This window comes from Genypterus blacodes, unplaced genomic scaffold, assembly GCF_046128005.1.
Source record: "Genypterus blacodes isolate CSIRO-AG114 ecotype Tasmania unplaced genomic scaffold, CSIRO-AGI_Gbla_v1 ptg000107l_1, whole genome shotgun sequence".
Taxonomy (NCBI): domain Eukaryota; kingdom Metazoa; phylum Chordata; class Actinopteri; order Ophidiiformes; family Ophidiidae; genus Genypterus; species Genypterus blacodes.
The window spans coordinates 2,702,707-2,719,604 of NW_027466911.1; the positions used below are offsets into that span (position 1 = coordinate 2,702,707).

Sequence of the window (16,898 nt, forward strand, 5' to 3'; positions counted from 1 at the left end):
TGTCGTCCCTCCGAAGCATTTTCAGTCTTCGCCAGCACCCAGAAAATTCCCCTGTCCGCTTATTTACAGGCTGCACTTAGGTTATTACTGTTCCGAGATCGTAAAACTGTCGCCGCTGATGAACTTTCACCTCATCTCCATAGCTATTGGGTTGAGTTGATGAGGTCAGCGGGGTGTCAGAGGTTTGCGCCGAAGCGGGATCGATGACTCGGCTCGGCTGAATTACTGCCGCCATATGCTGCTGTCGTAAATACTTCCGGTATTTCTCCCAGTATCGGATGCACACGAACAGTAAGTGCCACCAAACCTGCATTTCTTTACGTGTCAGTTGTGAGTTACTGTATGGACGCCACACACCGAGTTTATAGGCCGGACTCTGGAGGGTGTAATCTAACGTGTAGGGTGTGAGGTTTCACTTCAGGTAGGTTTGCCCGATGGCGCTCCACCTCCCGATGTCAGCGAGAGGACATCGCTCGCCTGAAGTTTGACATGTGGACCATCTGCTGGCTTTGTTAGCCCTGCACCGGTGTGCATGTAGTGTCAGATATGCTGCGATGCGTCACGTCAGCATAACTCCCAGGTTGTAATAATGCGTCGGGGGGGGGGGGGGAAAGATCTGGCATAGCTTCAGACGTTACCACAGCTTTGAGGTTACGATGTGAGAAAGTTTCCTTTTACCGAGCAGCATTACCTCTGTTCTATGACGAGGCGGGGATGTAATCAGATAGCTAATGCCCTCTGGTTACCCGACCCCAGAGGTAGCTCACGAGGCGTCGGGAGAGGCAGCGGAGTGTGGAAAATTCCTATTGAAAACAGCGGCAAAGCTAAGATGATTGATTGACTCTGAGGAGGGACGGAGCAGATCAATCCATCACGGCGCGCGCCTTCAGCTTCCACGCTCCAAACCCATGCAGGGACCCTATTTATTTCAGTAGCCTCTTACAAATGGAAGGAGCCCTGAGAGGTTCTGGGAAGACACGGCTAATAGGTGGGTTCTAGTGCACTCACTTAGAAACACACACAAACACGCACACACACACACACACACACTCAGTTTCTCTCTATGCGACTGTGGGCATCTTAATGTCCATTATCCACTTGACATAACATTTAAAGTGTAAGAGTAAAAAGCTGGCCGCATGAACTTTATTTGCCCACTCAAGATGCATTGGATCTGGATTTTGCCGATATCAAAGCGTGGGAAGTCCTTCAATTTGTTGCAAGAAAGGTGCATCACATAGCTTTAATACGAGACGTCGTGCTCACAGCCCAGCAGTGGATAAAGTCTGCAGATGAGGTATAAGCCCTCAAACTGTGACGAAACATCCATGGATACGACAGGATGTCTGTCAAGTACATAACGAAGGTCATGAGGTCGTCTTCTACATCGCGACTGAATGGTTTGCACGCCAAAACATAACATCAAACTCTCCCTACCAATCTAATAAGCTTGAGTTTCTCGCAATGACAAGCAAGCTGCATACGGTAAAATAAGGGCGCAATAAAGGGAAATAAGAGAATGGGAGGAAATGGTAATTACCTCACTTTTCACTAGAGCTCACACGCCGTTAACACATGACATAACCACCGTTGAGCCCCAGCTTGTTACTGTACACTCTTTTTGGGGCCAATTACATTCTTCACTCTCTAAGTGGGCATGTATGCACAAACGGTGTCAACTCATTACGGGATTTCCAGAATGCAAATTAAGCACACATACTGTACGTTCAAGGAAGACCGCTTCACCTCTGTGTGTGTGTGAGAGTGAGTGTGTGGGCGTGTGTGTGTGTGCGGAGCGTGGAGAGTGAGCATGCAGAGTACATGGAGAGCCATTAGTGAGACATTGGCTGCTGGTTGTTCATTTATCATGGCTGTCACAGGCCAGTCAGTGTGGGTCAGGTGGGTTACATTCGTCCACGTGATCAATCACTCACTCCAGAATGTGTGTGATGTAATATAACTGGCCCTGCTCTGTTTCTCTCCCTCCTGCCGCTCCTTTCTAAGGACACATACCCGCCATCGATGTGATACTGATGAATACTAATGAGTATCGACGACCGCGTGTACATCGGAACGACAAATTTCTTTATTTCATTCCCCCAGGGGATAATTCAGAGAATAATTTAATTCAGCTAGCATATATATCAACGTACGCAAGCTGGTGTGTGTGAAATACCAGCGGATGTTCATTGGAAAATCCATTAGCTAAAAGTGCAGTATCGTGAAGCGAATGAGTATAATCAGATCTCAGCGACAGGGTGTTCCAACACGCCCTTGGGGAAAACAGGGTTCAATCAGTTTTATACATCAGTTTGCATAAATAACCTCGCTGACCTGTGGCCGAAAGCAGAAGAAACAAAATGTTACCGATCAATACGGCGCCATGTTACCATTATCAAAGTGATCGTAATTGATAAAGACACTAATTACACGGTCCTGGTACCAATGGTCGCCTGTATCCAATTATCAATCACCAGGGCGATGAGCATCTTGTTAGCGCTAATGCTACCTGGCACCACAGAGACGCAAGCTACATCATCGACGCGCGGCGGCTGCTTGCTATTCGTGGCAGGTGCAGATAAAGTGTGGCTAAGCACAGGAGCCTGTAGGTGAGTGGACTTAAGATGGAGAGCGCCTACAGAGCAACGGCGGAGGGAAGAATGCAGGCAGAGAGAGGAGCGGGATTAAGCACGGGGGGTTAGCAAGATGAACATGAAAAAAGGGGAGGGAGGGGGAGGAGCAGAGACTGAGAAATAAATGTCACGGCCATCAATCAAGATTGACTTTTGTGGGAGGCCGGGAGAGCGGCGGTGTATTTTAGTCTCGCTGAGGAGCCAGCGGCGGATAAATCAAGGAATATCAATAATGGGTAAGAAGGGAGATCAATTGGTTGCTCTCTAACTGGTGTTGCATTTTATATTTTTAAAATCCAAGCTTTCCTCCAGGGTCAGGAAGGTTCTGATGTTGTCGGCCGCCTGTGCCTATGGCATCTTGGACCTCGGGGGGGGGGATCCGACGATAAGCCGGTAGAGAATTGACAATGCCACTATCAGGAGGAATCAGCCTTTCAGACCTTCCTCTGCAGCTACAACACGATGTAACTAATCCCTCTGATTATCATTCTAAAGCACTATTCTAATAGTTACCTCATAGAACAAGGGTGCATGCACCAGACTCATTACAAGGCTTCTATTCAATCCTTGCTCTCAACCAAGACCGCACAATCTGTTCTCTGTACCTTAGACAAATTGCTCTTTGGATGTATTTCACATTTTCGAATCAACCCTGACCTGAAGATTTGTGCTCGTCAAATCCTGCAAATGCCACATGTCAGATACATGGGGAGTGTGGTGAGCTCAGCGAACTCTGCAGCACTTTACAATCCTCCAGTTGGCCCAGTCATAGGGTTCACTTACAGGCAGGCAAGAGTAAGAGGCTCTTTAAAGACTGCAAGGGAGCGCAGGTGACAGATTCGCAGACAAATCTGTTTACCGAGACGCATTGTTGAAATTATGGCGTGATGAAAAGCTGACCCTGCTGGAAAGATTATACATTACTGTATAAATTTGTATGTTTTATGTTTGTGCCTGTGACACTGATGTAGCACCCCTGTCCAGAGAGCAGCAGAGGAGGCGGGAGGGAGTCGGCGTGGTTACACACACAGCCCACGTCGCAGCTCAAGTGTCTAAAATCGCACGATGAACCAACAGATTTGAGTCGTAAAAAGAGATGAAACGTTAAGATGAGACTATGGATCTGCACTCGCCCGCATTCACACACATTTGTTTCTGACCTCACGGGCCGATTTGCCTTCACTCCCACTTTTAAAATGTATTCTGTTCCATTATTCTAATGCCTCATGCATCAGTCAGGCGATAAATCAAATACAAGGGAATGGCCGACTCTTTGAAAGGGATAAAACATTTTGCCTATAAAGTCGCTGTTGTATGTATGAATTCAATGGAAATCTCTTTGACTGGCTTGCTGCCATGGCTGCCGTTATTGTGCATATAAATCCACTGCTTAGCATGAGCTCTGGAATGGACCACAGGGGAAAAATTAGAGCCACAAATTTCCTAACTGTCCCCCCGACGCACAACGTTGTCCTCCTCTCTCTTCATTCTCACCATTATGTTAATCACAGTCAGCTGCCTTCACAAAGTAGACTTAGCCGGTGCATGTAATGGCACTCTGCACCTACCAGCATGATAACGCTTGGCGAGACGGAGGGAAGGGGAGACAGACAATTGATAGATCAAGGCACATTAGAGCGCCAGTCAAAATAAATTTGTTTTATTAGGAGACCTGCTGAAGAGGTGACGGAGCCAGAGGCTTCACCCACCATCACAGACAGCGAGGATCCTTCATTTGAGAGGATATCAAGGCTTCATGATGCACCAGGCCATGGGTAAATATTTGCCAGAGGGATACAGCGCCATTTTCTCATCACTTTTTCGATTTTGATGGAGGAGGCTATCGGCTATCTTCAATATTTGTGTAAAATGTCAAGAAATTGGAGTTCGGGCCCCCACCGCTGCCGAGATCTGTTGTTCAATCCCCTGCAGTTGTTCCTCCAGCTTTGTCTCGAGTCCAGACAAACGCCCCTACGTGTGTGAGACGCCGGCATAGCATTCGCATCCTTGTCGACATGCTGGTGACTCGTTGCTCGGTGCCGTCTGGGCTATGGGAACAATATTCAGTATTGATTCTACGGCCTACATGTCGGTTCATATTTTCTAGAATTCCTAGATTCACCTTTTACAAAAAATGTTACTTTTACGATCATGTAAGTCGCTTTTATCCAAAGCGACTTACATTACATTACCACTCATTACAGAGGGGGGAGCAGTTGGGGGTTCGGTGCCTTGCTCAGGGGCACCTCGGCAGGGACTCGAACCTGCGACCCTCCAGTTCCCAAGCGGAAGCCATAACCAACTGAGATTAAGATGCATAATATGATGTTTGTTATAGTTTGTTATAGTTTACATACATTCATTTATTTTGTGTTGTTTCTCCAAACCCAACAACATCTCCCGACCCTGAGTCTTGAATATGGTAGTGATGGGGACTACGAGCATCAACAGTATCGGTATTCTAGATGGAAAATGAGATTTACACCGAAGAGAAAACGAAAATCATCTGACATTGACTTTGTCGTCTGTACTTCATTTGGCGGCTTAATACAAATTGCAGCTTAGTGACTGTTGGGATTACAGTATGGAGATCGTTCATGTGACACGGACGTTGGTCAGGCTTAACGTGGAGTATCCGCAAACTGTCAAAGTAGCTAATCAACACACCTTCACAAATTAATCTAATTACAAACTCATGCAAAGCGCAAACCGCCCAGGCGTGATTAGTGAGGCTCCGTACATCAAGCGGCACACACGTCAATCTAATTCCAGAAATCTAATTTCCTACTCTAGGAGAGCGTGGCCTGTCAGCGCGGCAGCCCCGTCTGATATGACAGCCTCTCAGACGAGATTACACATCGCACACACAGTTATCGAACCACTCACCTCCTCCCGCTCCCGACAGGCTTTCTTGCATTGATCACACACACGTCAGCGAGGAGGAAGAGGAGATCGTACATCTAATGCTCCGTCGACGCACCAAACCTGATTGGAGCTGACAGCTTAAGTGAGAGGCTGTGATTAGGTTAATAAAGACACGAAGAGGTGCTGTTAGAGCTACAATTCAGCCAGTCATGAGATTCTACCAACTTCAATGGAGAACACACGCCCAAATTGCAAATATTCCCAGTAATCAATGAACCCTGTGTGATGCTGCGTTCGGTCTTCAGGCGTTAAACGGAGAGAAATCCACCTCGAGCGCACGCATCTCCGATTTCTCGCTGCCTACTTTGTCCACTCGACTTCATCTCATCTGCATGCAGCTTTCTGGCTCACTGGTTTCCTGCTGAAAAATGTAGAGCACCACCAATTTAAGAGAGCTGTAATAACCTGTTGACAAAGCGCCACCGTCAGCTGGAGAAATTAAAGCAGTCACCTTAAAAGAGCAGCGGCTCGGCATCATTTGCACGGGCAGAGAGGCGCTCAGGGGTGGAGAGGGAGATTGTGCAGCTGCGGGGCTATTTGAGCAATGTGCATATATGTGAGTGTGTGTGTGTGTGTGTGTGTGTGTAACATACACATACCATATGTGTTTATGTGTCGGTGCATATATTTATAGTCATATCCTCTGGCATTCACGGTAAAATATGATTTCATTTCATCTTTTTTTTACCGCTTCATTCCTTTCTTTTTCCACCGCTTCCTCTATTTCCAGGAACACCAAGAGCTCTTAGCACTATGAACCTCCCTCCCCTCTACTGTAATGTCCCCTGCACTGCAAAGGTGACAATAACGTTGTCCCAAAACCTTGCCGCTAGATACACCAACAGAGGGGATTCATTTCACGCAATTGGACTTATTTATTCTGTCCTCGCTGCCTCCACTCACTGCGTCCACCTCAGAAGGATTTGCTACAGATACCTGGTGTAGTCTGCACACGGTGGTGGATGGTGCAGGATGAGAGATGGAAAGAGAGAGAAAGAGAGCGAGAGAGAAAAAGAAAAGGTGTGGGCTAAAGAGTGAAACTCTCACCGCAGGCTGCAGAGGTCAACCCGTGTTGTTGGTGATTTGTGGGAAGCTTGCCGTACTACTACACTCCTGGAGCCCTCGCAGCCGGGAACAGAAAGATTTCTGCTCTGTGGGCTGCAAAATGTGTGAAGGAGCGAGACAACAGCAGCTGTGAGACACGAACCGACATTCCGTTATACCAGCATTGCTCTTTGTGGCAAAAGCTGGATTTAGAGGATTTTGAGAGAGAGATTAAATACACTAGAAACAAAACTTAAGCCGACGTAGAAGGAACTAAACACGTGTTTATTATAAGTGTTCATTTAATCCTAGTGTCTCCTTGTCTGTTGGACAAAGTTGGACCCAAATTTGGGGATTATGATGCTTTCAGATAAATGAATGGATTAAACTGCACTGTATTTATATCTTTTCATTTCTAACTCTATTGCGATAATGTATAAAATGAATTGTGTCAACAAGCTCGAACAAGACAGAAACTGATAATAGCTCAAGTTAGCCCTCAAATGTCTTTGCCTAAAGCACAAAGTATCAGATACTCAAGTAAAGCAGATGCACTTGAAAGAATCATGGCGGTCTGAGGTGAATTAAAAGTCTGAACTGTCATTGAAATAAATGGGACATCTGATAAAAGTCACGGCGGACAGCCCGACCGATGATGGATGAAAAGATGGGCGGACGTGTTGGCACTTAGGGGAGGACGAGTTATTGCTCTCCAGCTTAGCGGAATATTTACACTGTGCTTATGGACCGGACGCCATGAGACAAAGACAAAAAAAGGACAAGATAGTAACAGAGCCAGAACAAAGCCAACGGAGAGCAATTTGCCGATTAATACCGCACAAGCTTTGAGAGCTCAGCTTGCCATGATTAAACCTTCTGAATTAGTTTGACGTCATCCACATCATCATCATCTACGTCACTGCAGATTGATCAGTCGAACACTGATTAGAAAGACACAGTAGCACCGACTGAGCCGAGATCATGAGGTGGTTTGGGGTCTCTGGGTGCAGCAACTCTGACCTTGACACTGATCCATCGGCCTACGAATCAAGATCATACAGAGCAATCCCCTTTAATCCTCCACCTTCGTCATATTTTGAAACTATTCTTTCGTCATCTTGGCTTTAATCTCCACACAGATGATGCTGTTAAATGACTTCCTCCTACACGGCCCTTAAGTTTGGAAAAGAATCAGAAGTTTCAATTTTCAATTCAATTTCAATTCATACTATTTCAGACATTGTTAAAGTGAATGGCGTGAAACCTAGAAAAATCTCAAATATCGCTTCCATCCATCGCTCCATTGTGCGGTTTTGTGGCTTTCTTCTGTGCCATTGAAAATTCAACACGAAGATCAAACAAAACATCACCTTGGTTTGGCTCTCAAAAATTCTTCAACTGCATTTTTCACAATTTAATGACAAAGTTTCTCCTTTAACATTCCAAACATTACATTGGCATATATTCGCCCGACGCTGTGACAACCCCAACCCGCAATCTCCATTTGGCTTGTTGACCAATTCCAACTTTGTCTCTGGTTCATCTCCCCGTCGTCTCGCCTTAGTCCCATGAGTCAGTTTTGGATGTAGGTATGTTCTGTTCTCCAGGCAGTTGTCTCATTCGGCCGCGACCTCCCCTAACGTACCTGCTCTGACAGAAGGTTACCAGCCCAGAGCTTTCAGAGCCCTGCTGTCAAATTCCTCATCTGCCTCCACCTTAATTGCTCCAGCATGCGCCCGACATCACGGTGAACTATGTTATCCCTTACTTCCTTTGTTCTAAATGTCATACAGGGTTTATTTCATTAAACAATGTAGTGTTGAGAGGCTGACATCATGACTCTCTCTATGTATATACCCCAAACCTGAGCCCTGGTCATAATTTCTAATCCTAATTTGGACCGATTACAACAGCTTTACAGCATGTTGGCACAGATTTAAAAACAACATAAAACCCCTTCTCTCCTCCGGCTAAGAATTAATTTCCAGCTCACAAAAGTCACGATACTAATTAAATTATATCTGACATTTCTTGATTAAAACAATAGACCTGGTGTCCTCAATATCTGAGACATATGGGGCACAGCAGAAGAGCAAAGTGCAGTTAAACTACTCAATAAATAACAAGAATGCACCATCATTTCTCGCTTTCACATATCTCAGTGACGACAGCAAGCGTCCCATCCCCGACCCCCAATGCTATATTTGATCCAACGGATGAGAGAAAATGTTGCAATTATGATGATATGTGATGTGTACCCAGCCTGCAGTTGGAGGCCTTATTGGTTCCACAACAAATAGGCTCCATTGAGCGGAGAGGTTGGGGATGTGCTCTCCAGGGGGATGGGGATGGGGGTGGACCATATACTGAAGTGTCACCTGCTGCTGGTTTCTATGGAGATAAATGATTTCTTCTGCAGCAGGGATGAAGCCCATGGGATGTAGAAATGGATGAGGTGGAAATGAAAAGTGGGTGGATGATGGCAACCCTTCACTCTGCAGGTGACTCTAATATGACGGGTGGTGATGGGCACCATTTGCGTAGCCCCTTCATTTAACCCAAATGAAAACGGTGGCGGTAACTCCCTCTCTATTCTTTCCAAGCTGTAAAGAGTGCTCCCTTCAAGACCAGACACGAGGCACTTTGAGATGTTAATTGAACAGGGGGCCGGCCCTGGATGTTCCGCTTCATATGGGGGAGGGGAGGAAGCAATTTCCAGCCCGGCACTTTGAATGAAAATGTATCCCCGGTGACAAACACGCAGTGAGACGTAGTATGGCGTTTGTATCTTCACATGTATTCATGCCTGTGTGTATATAGCTCTGTGCCCCCGAATAGCAGCACCATCTTTGCAGATGTTGTTAGAACCTTCGTCACGGTTTTGTTTGGTGTCACACATAATAATGATGTATGGCAGCGAGCACTGGTCAGAACGTCTCGTCACTTTGAGGGGATCCATAGACCCCAAGGACCCGGCTGCTCGATAAAACATTCATTTCATTTTTCAATTCCACCTCCAGTCACAGAGGACTAAATAATAAATACCAAGGGCTTCATCATTGAAGCCATGGATCCACCTTAAATCAAGCTTGCGAACCATCTCCCTGCTCTATCGCCCTTCGTCCAAGAGGTGAACCCGGCAGCACTTTACATCATCATGAGTTGCTCTCGGGATTTTCTAATAAACATTACTGGCCTTAAATGCTCCCCGGGCGCGGTGTAAGAGGATAGGTGAGGAGTTCAACCTGTGTCAGTAGACGTTGCCTACTAGGTGAACTCTCAGCAAAACCTCACGACCCTATGCACTGTAATTACAACTCCAGGGATTGAAGAAAAGGATTTAGAATGCTGACTGAGCATGGATCCAAATGGCCTTTTATTACAATTTTGGAAAGGGACACTGTTGGACCACAGCTTTGGCTTTGTCTGTGTGCTTAAAATTGCCACTCACATATGTGCCAATGAGCAGACGGCTGAACATCTCTTTAACCCACCACAGCCTGTAGCCACAAGTTACTATTATACAAAGCTTTGCTGTCAGGTCTCCACACAAAAGAGATTTGAAAGCTCAGGTGCACCGCTAGAGAAGCTTTTCAGAGCTTATATCACACCTGCTCTCAACTCCCTGCACCAGCGCCGACTTTGGATGAGAATTTAAGAACCCGGAACCAAGTCTATAAATCTATTCACAGACTATATTATTGATATCCTGCGAAGATCTATACCCAGAGTCAGAAGATCCTGTGCTACTTATTGTACCAAAAAGTCAGACAGACGCTTACAGTGAAGCTGATGTCTTCTTCTGGGGATGAAATCAACATTGAAGCTGTTGTGCAGCTGCTAGAAACTCTTTTTTTAAGCATTGAATACCCAACTCATTTCATATGAAAACTAATTTGAAATTCCTTCTTTAGTACTATAAGTGTATGTATGTCAAATTTGAACATTTATTGCCTTCTCCATCTGTCCGTGTTTTCCTGATCTTAAGCACCGTCTCTGGTGGAATAATGTTGTTATTATTCTTTCTGGAATCCAGTCTGTTGAAACCCACCGAATCACCATGGTGCCCTTTGTGCCAGTCAGTCTGAAAGCCTGCCTAACCCAGGACTCTACAAGAAGTTAGCACAGGAGGCCAATTAATCTCCCTCGCATCTCTGCTGCTGCCAACTCAGAAAAAAAAGTCTTAAGTTTCAAGGACATAGGTTGGGACAGAGTTGACTTAAAAGACTTGGTGCTCCGGCGTTTTCCCAGACAGCTAACAAAAGCAAAAGAGAGCGAAACGTCTTGGCGATTGTCCAAGAGCCACAGATCCTCCTGCTACACAAAGGAACTCTCTTGAATCGCCTTTTTTTATTCAGATCTGAGAAAATAGGACTCCAGTGATCAAAGATTAATGATACAAACAGTCTGTCTGACCAGATTCTCTCCCAGGTACATGGCAAGGAATAGTAAGATTTCCAAAGGGTGAAAACAAAGCTAGAATTACATCAAAACAACTCTTTTACTCATTTTAAAGTGTTTTCCTAGAATGTTTTTACCCCACATCAGTTGATAGAATTTTTTAAATATTAATTATATTCAATTAATGTGGCTATCCTATGGGTGTACTACTACTACTACTACTTTCAACGAGAGATCAAACCAACCAACGGGAGGCAGAGTTCTGCTTTTGCTAATCTTCCCCTTAATTTTTTTTTTTTCTGAGTTTGTATATTCCCTGGGTGGATATAGGAGTTTGTATTTCCAGGTTCTTCTCGGGATAATGCCCTGTTGTGTGCTCATCATCATTATTTTGGAGCACAAAGAACAGCTAGCACTATCTTAAGGCTCCATTCACTCTTCCTCTGAGATAGAACCATCAGTACTGATACTTTTATTTAATGCTTCCCATCATGAAACTAGGCCAAGGGAGCTCTGGGAGCTACACATTCAAAATAATTCACCGCACTCAAGGCTTCGGCTGTTAAGTTTCACACAGCTAACAAGTGTCCCAAAATGACTTTGCATTACTTTCCCACACTCTTAAATCGGATCATATCTTCACATGGGAGTTAAGTCTCTCCTTATATTCAGAAGCCTTACAAAGCTTCTGATATCTTCACCTCTTTGCTGCAGGCGGTCTGCTTTCTACGCCTCTTCCTCACCCTCTTACACCTGCCTGCCCATCATCTGTCTCAGAATGATCCACAATGGCACAAGCCCACCTTTCTCCTTCAAGAGTTTGCAGACAATATACAAAGGAGAGCCAAGACAAGAGAAGACGAATTAAAGAACGGCAAACCACAGGAGGGGGAGGCAGGAACAGAGTGCACTCAGAGAGGCTTTGTAAGGTTACACTCTGGCTCACACTTTTGTTGACAAAGCTTCCGTGCTGTCGTCATAGCACCACCATCAGGTTTACTGGCACGGGTTGGGGTTTGTTTTGCTTAAGGAGGGTTCAAATAGACATAATAATTCACGAGACATAGCACGTTATGTTGAATGCGCTACATCGAATCAATGTTTGTGGCAAGACGTTAAGGATTATAACAACAGAAAAAGGATATAACCTTTATCCTACTTGTTCCAGACATTCTACGAGTAAAATGTTGTGACAATTGAGCTAAAATTGTGGGAGGAGATGGGAAAAAAATGTAGTTTGGGCATCGCCAACATGAACAGACCCAGGAAATCCAGGTTAAAAAAAGAATTTGGGTTCTTTGACATACTGTTCAAAAGTTCTAAATGCAGTATATCAAAGTGGTCATTACAGCGCCACAACAAAACAAATATCACCAGTGAAGATCCTGGCACCGTTGTGATCAATCTGCCACTCCCAATACAATCACTCCATCCAAATTGAAAGCCAACTGTCCAAATTACAGCTTTGACTGACACCGGTGATTCTTATATACCTGCTCTGCTTTGGGTCAGGGGGTAAAGAGATGATAATGGCGCAGAGGTGGCCAACAGTGAAACTATGAAGCTATCAGATGTGAAAGGAGAGGCTGTCAAAGAAACAAGAAACGCAGTGGTCCAGATTTACTCTCATCGCACCCGTTAAAGTGAGGAAGCACAGATCTCCTCACAGCTCCTCCACCCTCTCACCTCTGTGGCTCCCATCCATCTGCTCAAGATTCCAAATGCATCTTTAAATGTGCACATTCCTTCATGAATTATAGGTCTGAACCTCTCAAGAAACGGGGAGAACTGAAGAAAACACAGTCAATTGCCTAGATGTCTCTTTCGTTTTGCCCTTGAGCTAAAGACACGTTTGATGCGCTCTAAGGCATGGTTTAGATGACAAAAGCAGAGTAAGTAAGAGGGAAACTGCGCCGGGTTTAAAGTAAAGAATCAAAATGAAAGCGCAAATATACAATTTTCAGCCTTAAGGTCATGATAATGGAAGAGGCAAAGAGGAGGGGTAACAGTAAAATGAGAGTGGGGGAAGGGAGAAAGGGGGAGAGAAGGATTATAGTGCAGAGAAGGAGGAGCGGGGTAGTGGAATGCTTTCTTTTGGTTTGACTCTGTGGCAACATGCGACACATTTCTGACGAGAAGGAGAACGGCGCTGACCCAATCTCCACGCATCTCTGTTTACTCTGGGGATTAAATTAAAAAACACAAGCATCCAATTTCATACCTGACTTCCTCCACCACATGTCACACCCTGACATTTACTCGCTAACATGACGCCCTCCACCACCAACACTCTCAGTCTCCGTCTCCTCGCTTTGTCTCACTCTCACCCCCCATGTCTCACTTAATGTCTCTCTCTATTAACAAACATGGGCGACTGAAAGCAGAAACATTATGCCAGCTCTACGTAGATATGAAATATTGGCTAGTGGGATTAATCGTTTAAGTCACACACACACACACACATACACACTCTCTTGCAGAGAGCACGATTTTCAGGCAAATAGCTTATTTCGTCGCAGCCTTTGTTGTTTTCATATCCGTGGGATCGGCATTAAGGTGTCCCGCTTAGTGAATAGCTGCACAGCTGCACAGATAAAGATGCCAATTAGTTGCTCACAAGTTGAGAATTGCACTTTCCATTGTGTGAAACCTTTGGCTCCAACAGCAGTGTTAAAAAGAGGGAAAGAAGCATCAATTGCTCTTTAAGAATGGCTCGTAAAACGAATGTACACACACACACACCCACAGACGATATCTTCTGTATAACCATTGCAAACCTGCCTTCTATTCCAATATAATTACACAAATAGATCAAATACTTGAAGTCACCAAAGGTGAAGTACCCAGCTTCAAACCAAAGGGTGATCAGGTTGAATATCACTGCACCTTTCTAATGAACATAACCAGAAAGCAATCACTTTGAGAACACATTCAAGTGTGTAAACAATAATAGCTCTGGTTTAGTTTTTATTGAGTTTTTTAGAGCCTATTTTCTGACCTCTTATAGCTCTGATAACAAAAGCCCTTCCTCAGGTTTTCATATTGACGACAGTGCAGTTTTCCTTCTAATAATGTAGCGAATCAAGAGCATTGTAAGCTTAATAATCAACTCTGAAGTGTTACGTGAACAAAAAAACTGATTAACAAAATTTTCAAAAGCCCTTCAAAATATCAGGCCAATTCAATTAAATAAATCTAATGAAAAACATAATTACACTGCTGAAAAACTAATGAGAAGTAGCGGGATTCTATTTCAAATTTGCTCAATTAAGCATTAAACTCTATTTGATTGTAATTCCGAATGTGTTATTTCATTTTCTTACAAGTTGTCCCTCCCTCCTGCTCAGTGACTGTTGGAGTGCCAAAGCATGAGAAAAGAACTGCAGAATCAAAGTTCATTGAAAAGAAAAAAACACAGCAACATAGCTGGAAATGGAAATTTTCTGTTGATCCCATTGGAATTATAATGAGACGATGGATTAAGTGGAATAAGAGAACACAGTATATTGAGCTGCCTAATCTAAACAATAGCACAAGGTCTGTTTCTATGCGCCTGGATGCTGATGTAGTAAACTATGGGTTCAAAATGTGCCTATGTGTCACCGAGCATAACACACATGGATTGGACAACAAGCTGTTTTAAAATCACCATATCCCTTGTGCGTCTATCTTCATCATCAACATTATCACTCTCTTTGCTGATGATCGTCATACCTCTGTAAACAGCTTAGACAAGTACCTCATGAGAAACGCTTCAACAATCTAATATGATCATTTGTGCCAAAGGGTTGTTTCAACTCTAAGGTCGTTCTACTTATTGGTGGTGTTATTGTGCAGGACTGTAAGTAAGTTAAACTTCTAACATTCCATATATAATGTCAGAATGTCAGCAAGACGTCCTTTTTTGCTACTCTCACACTTGCTATACACTCACACTAGGCAGAACAGCTTGGTTCACCCTGCTGTAAATGTTGTGAATGTTGCCCTTCTGTAAAATTACATGACTTGACACAAAAGTCGAAAGTCAAGGAACGAGGTGAACGCGGCACGGAACTCGCCTGGAGATGAAGACAGACGCCTGCACAAGAAGTACACGATTTATTTAAAGTGGAAAGTGTATGTTTGTAATGCGCACAGACAGGGGGAGAAGCAGTGGGCGTGAAGGAAAATGACAGAAACAACTAGAATTTGTGGTAAGTCTGGAAACTAGTCTGCCAGAGCTGTCACCCAACACAACTATTGGAGAGGCAGTGTTGATAGAGGAGATGGCCCAGGCTGTCAGACTCGTACATATCGATTTTGTAGGAGGAATTTGTGCAAATAAAGGGAGGGGTAATGACGTGCGGCAAACTGTATCTGAACTGTGCCTGGGCCAGGAATTGCACACGCCAACACTCAACATTTTTTAAGGAAGATGCTTTGAGAAAAATTACATCACTCTGCACCGCCCGCTCATCTGTCTCATCCCGGAGTCTAGAAAGCTAGAGCCAATGCACCCAGTAGATTTCATAAGAAAATAATCTAGGCTTTTATGTGCTAATGCCTAAAGTATCGCCTGGATTTAAGGAGAATCTTTCAGAAGATCTGCTCTCCATCTACACTGCAACCCCAGCAAAGCAAGGGGCAGGAGCGCCGCAGCGAGATCAAGTATTCTATCATCAATCTAATAATCCCGCATCCCTGACAGATTGGAAGGAAGGAGACCTCGGGTTTGCCGCACCTTCTCATTAAGCGCCCGTACACCTTTTATGAAGAGGTTTATTGTGGGATTTCCCTTCAGCTCAGAGGAAGAACTGATGGACTGATACGCTTCGCTGCCGGAGACCCGTGGACCTCGCTGGATCTGGATCCAATTAGGAGACTGTGACACCACTGGCGGGCTGCAAGATTTCCTACGCAGATCGACAGGAGAGGCTCGCGCAAGGAGCGCGTTCGTTAAAGTGGAGACAGGTGCGACTACATGATATCTAACAGCTTCAACCTAGGATGAAACGTTCATGTGAGTGTGTGTGGGAAGATTTCTATGCTTCATCCTCCTTTCAACTGCCTACTTGTCTTTCTTGACGATTTAAGAGGCACAAAATGGATAAGTAACAACTACAAATTGTAATTAAAGTAATACCTAGATTAACAATATACAATAGACTAAAATGTGCAGCTTGCCTGAAACACACAGAATTTTACTACTTTATTTTATGTCATGTTTTGGATTAAAGAATATCTCCTGTTTAGGCCTGCATGAGCACGAAAGGTCAAAAGGCTTTGGCAAAACAAACACGTGACCTTTTAGCGAATCTCTCTTACTCACCAAACATGTTTCCAATGTGGCCGTTCCTCGTCAAAGGTCGCAGCTCGTTCTTGCCCCACGCGTACGTCTTATAGTTGTCCCAGGCGAACTTCATCATCTGTAATATAAAACAAAGACAAACTCATCAGGGGGGGGGGGTGGCTGGATCAGGAAAGCAGCCGACCTCCGAGCTCCGATGTAATTAAATCGGTATAGCTCGGAGCGATGGGAATGATAGCTTATTGATCAGGACTGGATTAAGGACAAGCATGCAATTATCACACAAATAAACCATAGTGCTAAACAATGGGATTGACACACAACCCCCCCCCCCCCCCCCCCCCCCCCCCAAGCGCAGCCGCTCCTGCTAAATTAAAGATTTAAGCAATGTCACTGGATGAAAAGAAAGCTTAATATATCAGAAGACATTTTAGTGAAGAACATATTACGGAATCGATGCACTCTGCCCCTCCCCATCTGCTCTGGGGGAAATCATTTGGATGTCATTTGCGAAACAAAAGTGGTTTGCCTTTGATGTTGTACACGGCAGAGGGAGGCCGGGAATTCAGGGACGGATAAAAAGGAAATGTAATAATCTCGGTTGAAAA

General features: G+C 44.6%; 1 protein-coding gene across 3 annotated transcripts in view; it reads right to left on the bottom strand.

Annotated features, from left to right (window-relative positions):
• Positions 1-16,408, bottom strand: part of LOC143008777 (mannosyl-oligosaccharide 1,2-alpha-mannosidase IC-like) — a 72,192-nt gene extending 55,784 nt beyond the window's left edge. For 2 of the 3 annotated variants that reach the window (XM_076160678.1, XM_076160677.1), the window contains exon 1: positions 16,312-16,408. In XM_076160678.1, coding sequence (XP_076016793.1) covers positions 16,312-16,408 — 97 coding nt within the window. Of the gene's footprint in view, positions 1-5,519; positions 5,663-16,311 lie in introns of those variants that run through there. The other variant, XM_076160679.1, reaches the window with a different exon arrangement.
• Between the last annotated feature and the right edge of the window lie 490 nt (positions 16,409-16,898).